The sequence below is a fragment of the Blastomyces gilchristii genome (genome assembly GCF_000003855.2).
Source record: "Blastomyces gilchristii SLH14081 genomic scaffold supercont1.8, whole genome shotgun sequence".
Classification (NCBI taxonomy): domain Eukaryota; kingdom Fungi; phylum Ascomycota; class Eurotiomycetes; order Onygenales; family Ajellomycetaceae; genus Blastomyces; species Blastomyces gilchristii.
Genome location: NW_003101675.1, coordinates 1,835,051 through 1,853,433, shown reverse-complemented (window position 1 = coordinate 1,853,433; position 18,383 = coordinate 1,835,051). Strand labels below are relative to the sequence as shown.

The 18,383-nt window shown below is 47.3% G+C and overlaps 5 protein-coding genes and 1 non-coding gene across 6 annotated transcripts; 3 read left to right on the top strand and 3 right to left on the bottom strand.

The window, feature by feature from the left end:
* The first annotated feature begins 1,358 nt into the window (after nt 1-1,358).
* Nucleotides 1,359-4,575, top strand: BDBG_04952 (uncharacterized protein). Its single transcript, XM_002625042.2, has 5 exons — nt 1,359-1,586; nt 1,668-2,937; nt 3,015-3,301; nt 3,403-3,616; nt 3,737-4,575. The coding sequence occupies exons 2-5, from the start codon at nt 2,752-2,754 to the stop codon at nt 4,070-4,072; spliced, it is 1,023 nt and encodes a 340-aa protein (XP_002625088.1). The 5' UTR covers nt 1,359-1,586; nt 1,668-2,751; the 3' UTR covers nt 4,073-4,575.
* A 497-nt stretch (nt 4,576-5,072) lies between these two features.
* BDBG_04951 (C6 transcription factor) lies at nt 5,073-9,464 on the bottom strand (the record flags this gene model as incomplete). The annotated part of the gene is made up of 5 exons (XM_031721917.1): nt 9,175-9,464; nt 8,728-9,096; nt 5,772-8,595; nt 5,221-5,680; nt 5,073-5,152 (listed from the first exon to the last, which is right to left on the bottom strand). The coding sequence occupies exons 3-5, from the start codon at nt 6,633-6,635 to the stop codon at nt 5,073-5,075; spliced, it is 1,404 nt and encodes a 467-aa protein (XP_031578432.1). The 5' UTR covers nt 6,636-8,595; nt 8,728-9,096; nt 9,175-9,464.
* Nucleotides 9,465-9,565: 101 nt separating this feature from the next.
* On the bottom strand, nt 9,566-9,650 carry BDBG_17101. The gene has a single exon. It is a non-coding gene; the product is annotated as a tRNA-Asp (tRNA).
* Nucleotides 9,651-9,888: 238 nt separating this feature from the next.
* Nucleotides 9,889-10,531, top strand: BDBG_04950 (uncharacterized protein; the record flags this gene model as incomplete). The annotated part of the gene is made up of 3 exons (XM_002625040.1): nt 9,889-10,068; nt 10,210-10,272; nt 10,388-10,531. The coding sequence occupies 3 exons, from the start codon at nt 9,889-9,891 to the stop codon at nt 10,529-10,531; spliced, it is 387 nt and encodes a 128-aa protein (XP_002625086.1).
* A 509-nt stretch (nt 10,532-11,040) lies between these two features.
* BDBG_04948 (uncharacterized protein) lies at nt 11,041-17,910 on the bottom strand. Its single transcript, XM_002625038.2, has 2 exons — nt 15,830-17,910; nt 11,041-15,658 (listed from the first exon to the last, which is right to left on the bottom strand). The coding sequence occupies exons 1-2, from the start codon at nt 16,907-16,909 to the stop codon at nt 13,832-13,834; spliced, it is 2,907 nt and encodes a 968-aa protein (XP_002625084.1). The 5' UTR covers nt 16,910-17,910; the 3' UTR covers nt 11,041-13,831.
* On the top strand, nt 11,415-12,932 carry BDBG_04949 (beta-transaminase; the record flags this gene model as incomplete). Its single annotated transcript, XM_002625039.1, has 1 exon — nt 11,415-12,932. The coding sequence occupies one exon, from the start codon at nt 11,415-11,417 to the stop codon at nt 12,930-12,932; it is 1,518 nt and encodes a 505-aa protein (XP_002625085.1).
* Nucleotides 17,911-18,383: the final 473 nt, after the last annotated feature.

The following is an 18,383-nucleotide window of genomic DNA, read 5'->3' as shown; positions in this document are numbered from 1 at the left end:
TAGAGAGATGTTCAGTTCGTTCATTGGCCGTTATTCTCAAGTTAGCGGGAGATAAACAGGGGGATAACGAACAGAAGAAATTATCGTTGGAAAAAAAAAAAAATTATGCCGGAATCTTCTCCCCGGCTTGCCCTGAGGATGATATTTTTAGACCAGCATACGCTGCGTATGGGGCTAGCCAGGGTAGCTACAAACCTCGAGACGGATAGTGTATCTCTCACCTCGTCCTAACGAATCGGATGATGTTGACCTTCTTCCAATTTGAGAGTTTCGTCAACTTCTCAAATAATTGATTTTCCTAAAACACCCAGGAGAGCTTGACAACCTAAACCCTGTTTCAACCAATTGGATGGATACGAACAGAGCCGGAAAGCGGGCAAATGAGTTCCTGAGGCCTGAAGGCATAAGGGTCAAATATCCATCTGGATTACTCATATCGAAGCGCAGCTATGTGTCCATATGGCATATATGCTAGATACAACCCAGCCGGTTTGCCTAAACATTCTCCGTAGACTCGCGGCCTCACCCACTAGCTTCTTTGGCTCGTTCGTAAAATTCTTTGGCACCGGATCCTGGCAGTGTGGGTAGTGGGGTCAACATGGTTAGTTCCAGGCATCTGGGGAATAAGTACGCTTAGGCGAGAGCGTTGCATATTGCCCCTGAAACCATGCATATTTCCCCTTTCTTTTTCTCTCCCAGCTAGACGAACGACAGAGCCTCTTGAGCAGAAGCATGGAGAAAAAGCATAAAATTAAAAATTAAATCCGGCGAAAACTGCCCAGAAAGAGAGAATATCAGGCGGTTTGATTTTCAACTTGCTTTGGAAGGCTGCCCCTCAGATAGGGACTGTTTTCGAATTGTTCTACTCCTTGGGGGATTGACTGCGGATAATCTCCGTCGACTCTCCTTTTCCTCTCATCCTCGGACAATATTCTCAACTCGGGGACCCTGGAACCTTGGAAATCTGACAGATAAACATATGAAGAGGGGACGATGCCCGAGGAACATCGGAGGTCTGGCGAGTGGGCTGACACTCACCCTTTTTCAGGGAATGATCTTCACAGCTGAAGCCGCTGGAGGAACCAATAGTCCAAAACCTGGGAGCATTGTGCTCGCAGGAGCAAACACTAGCTAGCAGCTATTATTACTGAGCAGCGCTAGCAGCCACCAGAACTCCCAATGGGGGGTCGCACAAGTGATCATTTATTAGACGCGAGGGAAAGAGTGAAAGAATAATAGAAGCATCAAGCCACAGATCATATTGCGCTGTAGAGAGTAACGATGTTTAAAGTGTTCTGTTGTCTAGCCGTTATGAACTCTATCAGTCAACCTTGACCCAAGCAACAAGTTTACCTAGGTACCTAGGTAGGGCAATCAACATCACATGACTTGTAACCTCCAACCAACCCAACCCCTTAAAAACATGCCCCACAAATTTCTGAGCTGTCCATTCTGCATGAACGGAGTGGGTGGTGTTGCAGCTGTTGGCCTTTAGCCTGAAATTAACCCCTGTCTCCAAAATCCTGCATGATTGGGGTGCCGGACCGTTTCTCCCAGGTCTGGCCAAGGTTGGCCGGTGGGGTTTTGTAAGTGACTTGAGCCTGGAGCGCGCAACTCTGACATAGAGCTGATGCAAAATAATATGCGCCGTGCTGACCGTACTCCAGAGATAACAATCAACTTCAGATGATGTTATGCTTCAGTGTGTAACACTCTTGACTAGCGGTTTCTCTCTGTTAGAGGACGGAGTGGAGAGCTTGGCCATTAATTGAGAAACATTATAAGATAGCAATGACGGAATGATAGAGCTATGACGAAGTACTGTACATGTACTATACATGCACCTTGATGTACCGTGCACGTTTGCGTCTAAGACCTACTATTACATCGGCTTCTACAGTGCACTCACATCTTCCACCAACATAATGCAACCACTCATGCAATTAGAACAATGATGAATACCTTTGGGCATATCACACAATCTTCAAGGGGTTGAGACTAGTTTGCCCAGCAGCGCCTTTTCAGCATGAACCAGACAGGCGGAACCTTGTCGTCAATTCAGAGGCCGAGAAAATCATGCAATGTTCGGTACCTTGTACGTGTGTGCCGGACAGGACAGGATGCCGAGCAATAGTCCGAATCCAAGTGCTAGTATCTCCCAAACCATGCGTCCAGCACGAGCCAAAGGTTGAGCGGGGTAGCTAGTGGCAAGTCGGGAGACCCAGCTCGGTGCGTGGGACTTCCCACTCGTGTGCAGAATCAGCCCCTATAAGCATCCAGACACCAGGTCCATTGTCCGTTTTTTTCGCCCTCGTTTGTCCTTCTTTCCACTTCGAACGACATACACACCCGTCCGTCATTGTTAAATTTAGACGTTTGATACCCTACGGTTTGGCGATCATATCGAACCAAAGCATATCTAATCGACACTGATCGCCCATGTCAACAGCGTGTGAGATGGAGTGTCTAGCATACTATTTCCAAATCGCCTGAGTTCTTTCAATCAGCCTCAACCCGACAGAATCCTACCTTTTCACCTCTGCCATATAACTGATACTCAAATTAATAACTTATCCTCCTGATATTTTACTTAGTTTCATTCGCTCCTTATCTCTCCGTTTGCACTCCTGCGTCGATTTCATCTTAACTTACAAGCTTCATTGAATCGACTGCATATTTTGCCCGTGCTGATGCCATGACGCAAGTCGACTACTATCAGCTTTGATTCTATGATCAGAGGAAGCAGCTGCCATGCGCGGGTATCTCCCTCCCACCAAGCGAAGCGATGATGTGGGCCGCCCCGACGATAACCCAGATGCCTTGGTCCTCGAAGGTTGGGCACAGGGCTTCATGGTGGGAACCCTGGTGTTTATGGCTGCTATCACGATCGCAAACATGCGCCGTAAAGCCCTTCTACATAAATTGATCCTAGCTGAGGTACGTTACGTACATTTCAATGGCAGACTTCCCGCATTCTTGGAATTCATCATGATTAACAAAATTGTCCTCCAAAGTTAATCCTCGGCATGGCGCATGGCACATGGATCTTTGCGCATGAGCCGGTATATGGCTGGTACCTCTCCACTACTGCAATTGGACTCAATATGTCGTGGAGTCTTCACAACGTTATCTCCTGGATGAAAAACAGGCCGTTCCTCAGCAAGAACGTCAGCAGATTCTACATCGGCACGGTCATCCTTGTACAACCGTACTGGATCCTCGAAATATACGCCAACTTCACGTATTTCAACCGCATTAATGACTTATTCCTGAAAACCAGACCCTTTGAAACTCTCTTCCGGTGAGCATCTGGCTAAGATATATATCCCGCCTCCACCCTACCTGCATATACGATTGGTGGCAAGAGCTGGAAGAATGAATAGGCTGACTCTCAGTTTCCAGTGATCCCTGGTGGATATATACTACATGCAATCTCTTCTATGTCATAAAGTCTGAGTATTCGTTTACCTACGTCGAGCTCGTTCGTAACAGCCCTCGTTTTGGCGTAATGCTAGCGGCTATGTGTCTCTCAATCGTATTTCTTATTGTCGACCTTCTCTCCGTCCTTCACGTTTTTGAAGGATCCTTGCCCACGGGTGTTAATCCGTTTTGGAAGGTTAGGACAAATCTACTGCGAAGCCCGGATTGAACACACTCAAAAAAAAAAAAAAAAAAAAGAAAAAAAAGAAAAAAAAAAGAAAAAAAAATCATCGCTAATTGCACCACATCTAAATAGTTGTCCTTTGTCTTTAAATGTCTCTGCGATACCGTTATTCTCGATGATTTCAAAACTGCCCTCGACCGCCTTCGTGACTACTGGTTGCTCAAAAACGGCACGGCAGATCAACTCAGTTATGCTCAAGATCGGCAAACTCCGCGAACTCCTCGAACTCCACGAACTCCGCGATCGCGGTCTCCACTGCGAAGACATGATTTCAGCCGCGGCCCTGGTACTATCAAGAAGCCTGATGCCATAGCAAGCAGGGAAGGCAGTTTCAGTTATCCATTACAACATAGTAGGAATTTTAGCCATCCGACTAGAGACAAGAATCCTTTCCAAGAAGAAGCGTGACGGGGGGTTTTAATTATGAGAATCTTTCCTTTCAAAATTATTTATTATATTCTTTGTTAATAGTTTCCACTTGTCTAGTGATTTTCATTTATGTTTTTATTTTTTTATTTTTTTATATGATGGTTTAAAATACCCAGTTTTACTTCTTCATTTTCGTCATATGTACTCTGTACTGTACTGTACGATCCCAGCCCTACCGGTCCAAGATGCCTGCCAGGACCAGTTATAGGCTAGGGATTATTATTATATTTCAAAGAAGGGAAAAAGCATGCATAAAAGTCTGTTGTGAATTTTGCACCTGTATCAATAGGTTCACGTCTACAGATTTGTACTATAAGGAGGAATGTCAGCCGCTACTATTCAAGCATTTTTCTTACAGTTCCCTTGCCGCAAAATAATGGCTCCAGGCTTGTAATGTAATGTACTGCACGTACCATTTCCAGCCCTCAACCAAGACACCAGTTGCATAACGAAGTATAATATAAATCGCATATATTCGTAAGGAACAGAGCATAAATGATGGAAACATGCGTACCGGCCTAGGATTGAATGCTTCCGTGTTGTCGAAGTTTTGCAGTCCAGAGAGATCACCAGTTAAGCGATACATAAGCCCCTTAATTTATTCTCATATATTGTAAACATTAATGGCTGGTAGCCTTGCCTTTTCATATCAGACTCGTGTAGCTACTTCGCATTTTCCGCACTGTTTCAGTGTGCAGTTGATGGGTTTGCCCCTTGGTTTTTGAGACTCCTTGTGTACGGCCCTGCTCACTTTCATCCCATTGATCGGTCGGAACAAGTTGGCAGCAATCATTCTTCGCACCTCCTGTTTCATGTGAGGGGGGTGATAGAGCGCTTGCTATGGTTGGCGATTCAACCCCCACAATATCCCCGAATTGTTCCAAAGGCATCGGGAACAAATGTGACTGCGAGCCACGAATCGTTGATAGAGATATAAGAATCCCCCAAAGAAGCTCTTTTGTATCAACTATTGACGCGGCTACGTGTGTAGCGGTTGCAGGTCGCATTCTGCGTGTAGCATCGGCAACGCAAATGCCCAAATTCGAAGAGCTTTTGCTCCTGAAAGGATGGCACAATTAGCAACTGGAGAGAGGCAGGTACGGGAATAGTTTACGGAGGTGACGGACCATTCCGATGCCGTGGGAATCTACCGCGGCTTGAGACACTGCATACACAACCTCCATCGCCGACTTTCCTGCCTTGATGGGGACATGTGGCGGAATGATCTCTTGTATCGCAGGTGATTTCCCCAGGGACAATTGGGTTTGGAAGCTTCCACATTGCCGTCCGGAGCCACTGCTGTGTGACGAGAATGTCAACTTGTTGGGTCTCCAAGACCCCCTCTAGGGATATAGGGGAACTCAAATCGCGCAGAATCACGTTAACAAGCGCCTGCCCAGATAACTCATCTCCTTGTCGAAAAGTAATCCAGTCATATAGGTCCGGTGGAAACTTCTCGAAGAGGTTAATTAGGTTCAAAAACCCATAAGCAAGGATGGGATCATCCCCGCCGAAGATTTCCGGTTTTCGTATCGAATTTCTTAAAATAACAGGTTTGGTTTGCTGAAGCGCATATGCCTTGGTAGACTTGAAGTGTTAGCTAGGGCGACTCATTCAAAGGCATGGCTATATATTGCACCCAAAGTCACCTTTCCGTAACGAAAAGCAACCAGAATACCCTCCGTCTCTCTTCTGCTTCGATAGCGTCAAATGCGCGGTAGGATGACTCTTGATGCAACCCTAATGTATGAGCCATGAAAAGTGCTTGGCAAAGGTAGTACCATGCATGGTCTTGCTTATCCAAATTTCCGTAGGAGGCTAAGAGGTAGAATGATGTGAGGAGACTGTCGATACTTGGAGACTCGATCAGGTCATAATCTGACCGTGCTCGTAGAGCTTCAGATAGCAGGCCCTCTCCTGATATGAGAGTTCCGTCGTGCACGGTCGTTATGCCTGCGTCCGGCCGGTCATGGAGCGCGGGTCCGTCGAGTTTCAGTTGGATATGCGTTGCTGCACATAGAGCGACAAGTAAGGCATATCGCTGTGGGCTTAGACATTCTGGCTCGCTGCTGTCCGCAAGCACCTGGTCTGGCGCGATGACAGGCATAATAGGGAATAGATACTTTAGATACACGTTCACGTGAGCAAGAATAACCAGAGGGGATAAACGAGTAGGAGCCAGTTGTAGGTTAGAGGTATCATTCCAGCTAGAATCATCGGTAGATATCATAGATCCGGGTAAGAGGAACGGCGGCGCAAATTGATGGGTGAGACTACAGTCAAAATCCCCTGAGAGAGCTGAGTTAGGTGGTGTAGGGAAAAAATATGACCTGGGTGATTGATCGCCAATAGAGCTAGCGGAAGAACGTGGGTAAATAGTGCGAAATTTCGGTCCCTTCCGTTGTAGAACGTCTGTATAAGCACAACGGAGAAGCGCACTCTGACACCTATCGCATGGATATAAACGATTGCATTTGAGTTTGCGGCGGCGGCAGTTATCGCAAACCTGCTTCATTGGGGTGGTTGCGTCTATTGCCTCCATATTAGCACTGCTCAAAAGAGGTACTGTTGGGATAACTCGAAAGATGATGGAGATGTTTCAAGAAAGGGGAAGCTCGCAGGAGTTATAAGCACCATCTGTCAGACGGTGAGGTATCGTATCCTTCCGTTTCTAATCTATTTCACGCGGGTAAGTTAAATGAATAGGCGAGAGGCTATAACATCTCATCTCCACTAGCTACTTTGACCGGATCAGCGTCCTCCCCGTGCTTATTTCTAGGAGGGAGGGGGGCCGTATTTGGGCGGAGGGACTTCTATGATGGGCGATAACCCAGCATGAAGGCTTAACTCCCCCACTAGCGCCATCTTGTGTTTGGTCAAGCGTCGGTAAAAGAAGCTTTCAAGAAGGTTGTAACTAGCGGCTGAGGCTTGCACTTGAGACAGGGATATCCCTCGTAGACATACTGCGTAACTGATCGATATTCATGGAGAAGTAGGCTGGAAATTCATGCGAAAAATTTCACATGAGAAAAATTTTTGCGCCCACTCTCGAAAGGAAGCATTGCAAGATTGGTTTGCTGCTACAGAGCTCCTACTTTGCTCTGTACGGGGGGTCTTCAACTAAACCAGTGCTGTGCCGCCTTCAAATGTTGAATTTAAATTGGCGCAATCCACCTGCATTCCAAATGTGAATTGTGTACTCCGTACTGTGTAAGTCGAAAGGCAAGGCCCACTTAAATATGGGCATAACAGCTCCTTCGGACGTAGCGCCCGCAGGGATGCAAACTTTAACTTAAGGAATCAATCAATCAATCAAGCTCCTTCGGACACAACCGCCTGGCCCCATAACAAAAACAAGCAGTTGAACATGTGCTTTTGGCATTGCCGGTCTCCGCCAGCCAACATCGGTCTTATCAAAATTATTTCTGGCAGTAGAACCCGAGGCTGCTGCGTTATTCGCCAGCAAAACGCCGCTGAATAAGAATCAAGATCTGGGTATCCTAAAAATACTCCCTGGTACTAGAGGGACCGTGATTCATGCTGGTGTACACTCTCCTAAACTCTCGACCAGGATCCCACTGACACTAGTTAACATTCATTGCTGGGCATTGATGTCGCATAATTCCTCAATTTCAATAAACCTAAGAGGTGCCGCTGGGCCTTGAGGTACAGAGCACTTCCACAAAATTGGAAACTAAGCCTGAGTGTGTCAGTAAATAGTAGATTCATGCTGTTTAGATGATCATTGCCTCCATCTGAAAGAAAGCTAGTGTGGGTATTCTGTCACATAATCGTATAATTTACCGACATGGGTCAAATCCGGGGTATTACCTCCCACAATTAATCAGAAGTCGAGGGGATCCAGGGGGTAAACGACAGAGCCACAATATCGATCACACTCTGGGCGGGTATAAAATGAGCAAGTCAAGAATAAAACACGGTTTACCATTGACAACCGTACTCTCAAGGCCAGAATTTGTCGCATGGAAATTGGAATATGTCAAAAATTCCCGGTGTTACTTCTAAGAGGATGACGGCTTCCATTCCTCCGATATAAATTTGGGATCTGGATGTACTCCAGCGGAAATGGATAGGCTGATTCGGAAGATTATTAGCATACCTGCTGTAATATACAGCTCAGGAGATATGCTGACTCGGTAATCATGATTTGCTATCAGTCCCCATGCATGTTTTGCCATCTGGCCCCCTCTATCCATTTTCTCGCTTTCCATGGAGTTCAGCCAACAAATTTCGTCGAGCCTTTATGGGGTTAGCTCGGTCAACAACCAAGCCTGGATCCCCCTATCGCACTATGGTCTTGTATTTCAACCACGTCGAGATGTAGCTAAACTCTAGGGTTTCGAGCCCTGGAACGTTGTGTCGTTCCATATCGAAACAAGCAGGGTCGCAGGCTAGTCTTTCAGAGTTTGAGACCCAAAGCCACATAACCTAGAGCAATAGAAATTGTTTCCTTCAAGTAATCATATTAAAATATCCGTCGCCTAACTCATACGGATTAGATTTCTTCTATTTTTCTGTGGGTTGAGGCTGGCTGGAATATCGTGTGCCCTCCTTTCATCTGTAGCGGTCACAAGGGGTTCATGCATTTTCATAGGGAAAAGTCTAGGACTCACCATCTCAATCATCGAAGTGTGCCGCCAAACAGAGTACACATCAGCGAGAATGCCTGAAACAGGGAATTGCTCGGTGGCTTATCTCTGGGGTACAGTAGGTCCTTGCACTAAACATGTCCCATCTCCGATGAGCGCATTGCCGGAGATCTTCGGGCTAGGGGGTCTGACGTGAACATTTCGGAGGAGTCCACTGCATCATCACACCTGTTCACACCTGTTGACACCTGTAATATCTGTTTTCGGGCGGCGTATATACACCTGCATGGGTTGAAGAAGAGCCATGGGAAGGGAGGGAAACAGTTGCTAGCGGCCCGTGGGAGCTTCGTCAATCAGATATTGAAGAAACTTTTGGCGATGGCCGATAATAATCTGCAATGACACGAAATTAGTCCTCAAACGGGTCAGGAAGAGAGGGTTGACCGGGATCACCAAAATCATCGAACTAACAAAAAGAAACAATAATGAGAAAGACGAAGTCAGGGCGTGTTCAGTTTGCATGTTTAACCTCATACAAGCTCTTATAAGAGACTCGCACAACCTTACACACCCTACTATTCAACATTCTCTGCATGAAAAAGGCCTTGCATTCAAGTCTGCCATTCTTATATTCCTTTTTTTCCCCTTCACATACACAGGATTAGGCTTCAATCATGCAATATTAAACTTCAATAAAGTATTTAGACTGAATAGTGAGGGGTTGTGACTAACATAGATAAGATGAGGGGCATGGCACTAAAAATAAAATAATATTCACTCTTCACATGCAGGTTATATAAGAAGTTAACAACTGGGAAAGAAAAGAAAAAATAAAAAAATGAAAAAGAAATTCTCAAAAAAACTCCCCGACAGGGAATCGAACCCTGGTCTCCCGCGCTCGGCACGTAAATGACAAGCGGAAATCATGACCACTAGACCATCGAGGATATTTGTTGGTGTTGGAAGCCCGCCAAGCGTTAAATAAAATCATTCCTATCGATACGGCGGATTATTATTCATTATTGCATCCATCCCCAATCCTAGTGTTTGTTTATTCCCATTTCCTCTCCCTCCAGGCCGAACATTTCAGTCGTCTTCAGCGTCATGATACCCTGTATCCTTCGATCTGTATATATTCACTCTCGTACAAGCAACGTTTATTTGCCCCGGCCACGGCATTTTACTATGGCAAGCCCCAACCTAGACAACCTACCCATACAGCCGAAATACGCATCTACCCTGCCTGATGAAACGAAGCAATTAGCAACCGAGACGAACTCGCTACTTAACAGTAACTGGTCTCTCGATGAAGAGCAGATGGGCTTAAAAAAGACGTTCTATTTTAAAACATACACAAAATGCCAGGTCAGTGATACATGCAGCCGCGCCGGGCATCAGGAGCTCTCGGCATATTTCTGCGTTGTCCCTTTAATGCTCCATTTTCCCTCTCAAGAATTTTATAATTATAATTATTATTTCCTTATTTTGCTAACAATTGTTTTATAGGACTTTTTCAACATGGTCGCGATTAGGAGTAAATCGGCAAACCACCATTCGACAATGACAGTTGTGAGAAATTGCTACCTCCGTTGCCGCCTCTTCCTTACCTTCCCTATCCCAATCAGCCAATACCCATCCTATCAGAAACCTTACTGACTCCTCCTATCCTTTTCTAATATTCTAGAAATTCCGTTCTGTTCATATACATTGGACAACTCACAGTCCACCTGGCCTCTCCGCAAAGGACACCTTGATGGCACAGTACTGCGACGAGCAAGCTAAGATGCTAGGCGCCGTGGATCAAAGTGAAGTTCAGACGTGCGCTTGAACGCCTATTCCAGAGTCCTGGGGAATACATTGGGCGAAATGAGGTGGCATTTCGTATTTTGAATTTTCATCTACTCGCAATGGACGATGGGATGTTAAAAGGCGGCTAGATGAGCGAGCAGGTTATTGGCAAAACTTGGCTTGGTGCTGCACACCCCCCAGAGAACGGGAACAAACTATGAACCGATTCTAATGGAAAATATAAGTTAGGAAAGGAGCAAGTTGTTTCAGATATCAAACAACATATCAAACCGGCTGCTATGGGTGACTGTTTACTCAGAATTTGATATCATGAGAAATGCGGCAGGAAAAGCTCTCTTCTCTTTGTGTTCCCAACAGAGCTATAGAGCGTAAGTTATCCCGTGGAAGTCTGCGCTCTGTTTAGGCGGGTGGGAAAACGGCCGTAAAATGTCGTAATATCTACTGGCGGCAGGACGATCGCTAAATGTCCAACGCAGAACAGCGCTTCACGGCAAGTACCCGAGGTCATAGTGATTGCCTCCACTTTTCTCATCTTGGCCGAGAGTTCCGCAATGGAATTATTCTCCATTATACAAATATATAAATTTATGGCCTGTTATATTTTGTCACTTGTTCGACTTGGCGCCCAAGATCGGCACGACTGGAGCTTCCCCGCCCGTTGGATCTTCTCCCGTCGCTTTTCCATGCCTTTAGAACTATCATTTTACTGGAACAACATGGAATACACATCTATATAGATAATCTTCTAATCTTCACCCCACCACTACTACAGGAAACTTACATACTTCAAATACGGAACGGGTATAGGCACCAGGAATAAAATAAATAACCCCCCCCCCCCCCGGGGGCGCCCGGGCAAAATATCACACAGCAGAAAAGAGAAAGAAAATCCTAAAACAACAATGATATCCCCACTAACCACCCGCCTCCACGCCTCCCATAGCCGCTACAAAACCCGCAACCCCAGATCCTACGCCGCCCACCAGGAAGCCCTCAAACACCTGCCTGGCGGAAACACCCGCTCCTCAATTTTCTCTACCCCATTCCCCCTCACCATCGCCTCTGGCAAAACTGGCACCCTCACCTCCCTAGACGGACACACATATACTGATTTACTCGGAGAATATAGCGCTGGCCTATTCGGCCACTCCAACGCGCGTATAGCCAATGCTATATCAACCGCCATGACAGGTGGATGGAATTTCGGCGGCATCAGCGTGCATGAGTGTGCTTTTGCGGCGCGTGTGTGTGACCGCTTCAAGGAGGCTGGGGTGGAGATGGTGCGATTTACGAATTCGGGGACGGAGGCGAATACAATGGCGATTGCGACGGCTTTGGCGTTTGTTAATAGTAGTGACAACGGGAACGATGGCACGAGGACGAGTAGCACGAAGAATAAAATCCTCGTCTTCAGCAACGCATACCATGGCGCAACACTTACGTTTCCGATGAGCCTTGTCGGCGGAAATGGCGATCAAGGCAGCGGAGTGATGAGCAGCGGCGGCACCGCAGGCCCCGCAGCCACGAATCTCCCACACGACTTCGTCATGGCGCCATACAATAACATCGCGGAGACGAGGGCAATTATCGATTCCCTCGATCCAAGCAATAGCCTTGCTGCAATCCTCTTCGAACCCATGCAAGGCGCCGGCGGCTGTCGGACCGCCACGAAGGAATTCGCTAGCTTCCTACGGCAGGTTGCGGACGAGCATTGCGCGCTCCTCATCGCTGATGAAGTGATGACGTCCCGACTGGGACCTGCGGGATTATGTGTGAGGTATTTGGGTATCAACCCTGATATTATGACGTTGGGGAAATGGGTTGGTGGTGGGATGAGTTTCGGGGCATTCGGGGCCAGGAGGGAGATTATGGAGTTGTATTTACCTGCAGGTCCGGGGGAGGGGAAGGGGAGAGGGAAAGGGAGATTGAGCCATGCCGGGACTTTTAATAATAACATATTGACGATGGTGGCCGGATTCGAAGGCCTGGGCATATATACGAGGGAAAGAGTTGAGGCGCTTAATGCTTTGGGGGATAGATTGAGAGGCGGAGTTTGGAGTATGCTTGCTGATCGGGGAATTATCGGTGAACATGTAAGGACGGGTGGTGAGTTAAGTGGAGGGTTTGGGTTTGTGGAGGTCGATACGTTTCATCGAGAGAAGCGGGAGGGGGAGACCAAGACCCTTCCACGAATGTTTATAAGTGGGTATGGGAGCCTGATAACCGTGCGGTTTACTGGAGATGCTGCAGAAGCGTGGCAGGCGCTGTTTTATCACCATATGCTGGACCAGAATGTTTATCTTGCTATGAGGGGCTACATGGCTTTGACGTTAGAGACGACAGAGGGTGATGTTGACAGGTTTATCAAATGCGTGGGGGCCTTTCTAGACCAGTATGGAGAGGAGCTGCTGGTTGCTTAGACGAGGAAAGATCGGACAGTGTGATCTGGTTTGAAGCAACGATTAAAGCCAGGCTCAGGCTAAGTCGGTTGATAGTAAACAGCGCCAAATGGAATATCATTGTAAACAGTAAGACTCAACAGCAGGCTGTATCTCTTCAAAAAGAACCTGTACATACATTGGACGAAATTCCCCGCCGCAACTGGCTTTGAGCCAGGGTGGTCTGTCCTACAGGGAGAAAGGAAATCCAGTGTCAATACAAGAAAAATGACTAAATACAAGAAGTCATAAAAAATGTAGAGGTATGTGTGTAAGCAAAAAATACAAGTGAGAAACAGGGGTAGATCTGAAATAGGTAACTAAAATTTGAAAAGGAAGAAACCAAAATCACCTGAGAAACGGACAAAATGAATATCTCAAGGGTGTGTCGTTGGTGGAATAAAAGGGACAAACAGTACAATCTCTATAGATCTCTATGAGACGGGAAGCAATGTATCTTGAATATGAGCGCATGTTCGGTTGTTTGGCATCCCTCGTTCAGGATACCATCACAAGAAAAAGGGAAATGGATGAGGGAGCTGGGGCCTAAGGCTTCATTTAATTGCGTCATTACCAAGCCTGAAAAAGGTTCTTCGTTCCAGCGATGACCCATCAACAGGAACAAGCGATGAGACGAAAGAAAGGATTGAAATAGAATTCAGACAGGCAAAAATCATGATCGTTTAATAGTATGCATGGATGAGAAAAAAAAAGAGGGGTTAGAAAACAAGCAAAACTGACTTCTGAGCAAGTCAGAGAGGGATGCACGCGTGTAGCAAAATGTTCCATGTACTCCGATAAACGATGCGGAGAATTAAAATCAAAAGGATGAAATGTCAAACGCCAGTTAACACGCAAAATTCAATAATCAGGTGGTCTTATCAATCAAGTTCATTATCACCATCAGTCGAGGCGAACGGACGGTGTCTAATGCTTATTCTCCGCATTCCTGTACTATTTGTTCTAGGCCGTAACTGGAGTAAACCGGTATATTTAGAGCCCAAGCCGGTCCCTGCGGAATTAGGGTCTTTCGGTGAGCCTTCCGCAGATTTGGTACCCGTATTTAAAGAGGCTGCGCCGTATCTTCGGAATCCAGGCTGGATATTCGTGTGCGTGGTTGTTGGAAGGCTCGTACCTGGGGTACCATAATTCCTGCGCATTGGGATATTTGACTGGGCTTGAGGGGTTGAGTGGGATTGATCGGTATGCTGTTGTGGGGGGGATAGCTGCTGTAACACGTGCTGTTGATCCGGGAGCGGATGATTGGAAGTATACTCGCGCGAATGGCGTCGTTCTCTAGGTGAATAACGAGTTGTCCCGGCGTTGATCTCAGTCATTGCTCGGGAAATAGGACGGGAGACAACAGACGCTTTGTCGTCAGGTTCTTCTTCACCTTGCAATCTTCGGTTACGAAGTGTCATAGAAGAACGATTGAGACGGCTTGGAGGAGTTGAAAGGCTGGATGGAGGAAGCTGGTTTGTTTGTTCCTGGTTGTTTCGGCTGGGTGTAGGTCCTGTACTCAGACTAAGGATGCTTGCTCGCCGCGTCTCCAAACGACTGCCCGCTGCCAGTCGCATTGTGGGAGTATTACCACGGTGAATGTCCTCTGGCTCATGGCTGGCGCTTCGACGATATGCGATAGTCGGCGTTATCGACTCCCTATCTACAATTCCATCCCTTCGGTACTGGCTAGATGTCACCTCTGGACTACCCGGTCTTGTTTTCAGCATAGATTCCCACTGCTGATCTGACAATACCAAACACAACTCTGTTAAACCCCGGCACAAGCTGTCCGCCTTTCGTCGCACCTGCCGCTCTGAAACACTCGCTCCATTAACAACGGACATACCACTTCCGTGCTGTGGCGCGTTGGAGCTGAGAATAGTAGCCAATGTTAAGGCGTCTGTTGCTGTTGCTTCAAGCGCGCGATACACATCGGCATTCAGTATGGGTTTGGCTTTCGCTAAAGCTGTGTTAAGTAAAGGGTGTACTTGATCTGCTGCAGCGCCTGATTCCGGTTCTGGTGGTGGAGACGTCGTTTTTCGACCATGTTTTGGGGAAGAAGAGAGTGTGGTCACTGTCGTCGTTGCAGTGCGGGGCCTTTCACCAGAAACACTAGACATTGCAGCGGCAGATGACGGTGGTAATTTCCCCGTCAGCTCCAATTTACGAATTCTAGACTTCAAGTCATCTAACTCATCCCAGACGGTAGACGGGGCAGTTGTAGATAGGGTTGATTCTGTGCCATCCAGCCTCGATCTTTCTGCTTCTAACCTAGATCGTTCGGCTACTGTGTCCGCGGTAGAGGAATTTTGGGTGGTTCGCATAGTAGATAGATTAGATTGTCTGTATGTGCGCGACTGGCCTTGCACTTGTTCCTGGGCATTGGAACCCCGTCTTTCAATAGTGTAATTCGTAGAAGATTCGGGGGACGGTTCCTGGCTTGTACGAGTGAGTCTGCTCCGAGGAAGACCAATAGATGATCTTGCGCTAACACCAAAGTATCGAAGTCGACTTTTCTCATCCACTGGATGTTGAGACGCGATAGGGGATCGAAGTGAGGAAGAGCCAAGTCCCAGTGAAGGGGAGTCGTCCTGAGAGCGTGACGGTGTAACCTGATCAGAGTCGAACCGGGGAGTCTGGGGAGAAGGAACCTCCTCATTGGCTTGACTCGTACGTGAAGACAGGCCGGAGAGACCAAATTTAGACTTGTGGAATTGTGACAGTTAGCTAGATAGGCGATATCAAAAGGAGTAGAGGAAGTATAGAGAAATGTAGAGAAAAACGAGAGGTAAAGCAGACAAGAATGCGCAAATAAAGTCTAGAGAAATGAGAAACACAATAACAAACAATTCTGGTGAATGCAACACAGAGCTTACCCTTTTCCTTTCAGTCTTCGTTGTTGAACTGCGGCGGATGGAATTTGCTTTCGCAATATTCAAGAAAATGTCTTCATTTTTGGACTTGCCATCCTCGGCAAGAGACTCCTTGCTGCTTGTGTCCGTATTCCCATTGCTTGTGCTCTGATGGCCCCGTTCACGACTGCTGCCACCCAAAAAACTTCCACCCAGGCGCGTGGCTGAGAGAGTCATATTGGCTTTTTCCCGCTTCGTAGTTGTGCTTGATCCAATTGGTAGAGTCGCGCGCTGTCGCAATTCACCGGCTGTCGCAGGGGACGTGTCTGGTTTCAAGACTGCATCAATGCTAGATGCCGGACGAGGAGGTTGAAGTTTGGTTTTTGATCTTGCAGTACCCCCAAAAGATCTTGGTCTGTGGAAAGAAGAAGGTGTTGCTGACGTCGATGTTGTTTTTGATTTTGTATTGTGGCGGGATTTATCGTAGGACAACGAGCGTTGTGTGGAAAGCGCAGGCGGCGGGCCGGTTGACGTTTCGATTCCGCACGAACTGCGAGACGCGGGAGACCTTTTCTGATGGGGGGATTTTGGCTCGACGTTGGGTTGAGGTTTTAGCGAGTGTGATGTTGTAGAAGAAGAGGCGGTTGTAGGGGTGCTGGAGGATATTGCGGAAATGTTGTTGGCAGATGATGGGGATAATTTATCCAAGTCACGAGTTGTCTGGGTCCGGGGTGTCTGCAACAGTAGGGTAGGGATGCTGGTTGGCGTGGTCCGTGTAGGAGGAGGCTTCAGGGCATTTATTTTGCGCGGAGAAAAACAGGCGAGCGTAGGATCAGATAGACTGGCAGAGCTGATGGGACAGGAATTGCTACTGCTGCCGGTATACACAGCCAAGTTGGCGGTTGATTTCGGAGTCTGCAAGAGGCGAGTGGTAGAATCCGACGAACGACGGTCTACATGCGGTGCCTCTACAGGCTGGCTGGTCAAAGGATCAGTCAGTCTGCGAGAGCGCATCCATTCTTTGTCATGTTTGCTGTTAGCAGACTCGGTCACAGTAATTGTCGAGGTGGAGTTGGAGTTGGAAGAAACAGCTTCCAGGCGCATTGCGTGGGTGGGCCTGGCCTGGCGGGAGCGGACTACGACACACGGCTGGGGATGGGGGTTGGGGTTGGGGATGGGGATGGGGATGGGGATGCTGGAGGGAGAACATTCAGGAGAGCAAGGAGTATTCCAAGGAACAGTACACAGTAAATCACTACGCTGTAGGTCAGAACTATAAATGAAAATGCCAGAAATACTCCGCACGCCTGGATCTGGGCGGGAAGTCGAAAAATGACTGAAAATGCAGCGGATGAGCTGTTGTTTAGTCGGGGCATTTGGGCACAACAAGGGGATTATTGGATTGGATGGATGGCATCTGGCACGGACAATGGATATGGATACCCAGGGGGACTTCCTCTAGTCCTGCTGGAGGTATGGGGCACTTTGTAACCTGGAGGTATTATTTCATCAACTCCATGACCAATTTCATAGCGTGGCGCCCCGTGGTCTGACAATCGCCTTGTCTGTGTGTCGGTCTCATTCTCAACGACGACGACGCTGGTTACGCTGATGGCGGGAACAGTTTCAAGCAGACTCGATTCTGAAATGCGCCTGGGGAGTGTTGGCAGTTTTACATCTACATCTCTATTCCCCATACAGAGTACAGTCCTGATAGAATCTCCTCTAGATGGTTAAACCACTACATCCTCTCGTCTCATCCCCGAAATATAGCCCCTGACAGAAAGAAAATGGCCCCCCTTTCCCTTTCCTCTCTTTCAGGCTAAAGCATAGTTAATTAATCTGCTCGGCCTAAGCGCTAAGTTAATTTAGCAAAGACTTCGAGTTTCAACAGAATAAAAACATAAAAGCATGTCTTCCAAAGAGTACAAATCTCAATCTTCCTATAGTTACTATCCTCGTCTCTAGGCTCGAATATTGCTCACCAGAAATTGCAAGATATTCTAGTTATAGACCTAGATTCGGAGGACCGCCGTTTGCTAGCCCCATCTCGGGGCCAGTCCCACATGTTCAAACGTCAACCATGATGGGATTCGCCAATTTTGAAATACCAATTGGTCGTAGGACACTGCGGGCATCAGCATGAAGCCCTAGGTAGTTGTTCAAACCCCCTCTTTCGCTTCCTCGCATAGAGCGCACCAATTTCATACAAAAAAAAAGGCGCCAACCTTACTCGCCTAAACAAGATGCCCACTAAACTCTCTCTTTACGGATTAGGCTTGAATTAATTAATTTCACTTGTGGTTTGTTCGCTGCCGGCTTCTAATCCGTAGTTACAGCAGTCGTTCCAGCCCTCCAGGCTGAGGAACATTTTTGTACCACGGGGAGGGAGAAAACTTGACGAACCCAAGAGGCGAGGATTTCTTTATCTGTCGATCTCCCCCGGCCTAGTCTACATCGTCCTCCTTCGCCCCAGCCACTGAGATGCTAGTGAAACCGCCAGCGGTTTTGGAAACAGTGGCTTTTTCTTGCCTACTCATCCCTCCACACTTTCATTTACTGAACCTTCGCTTCTGTT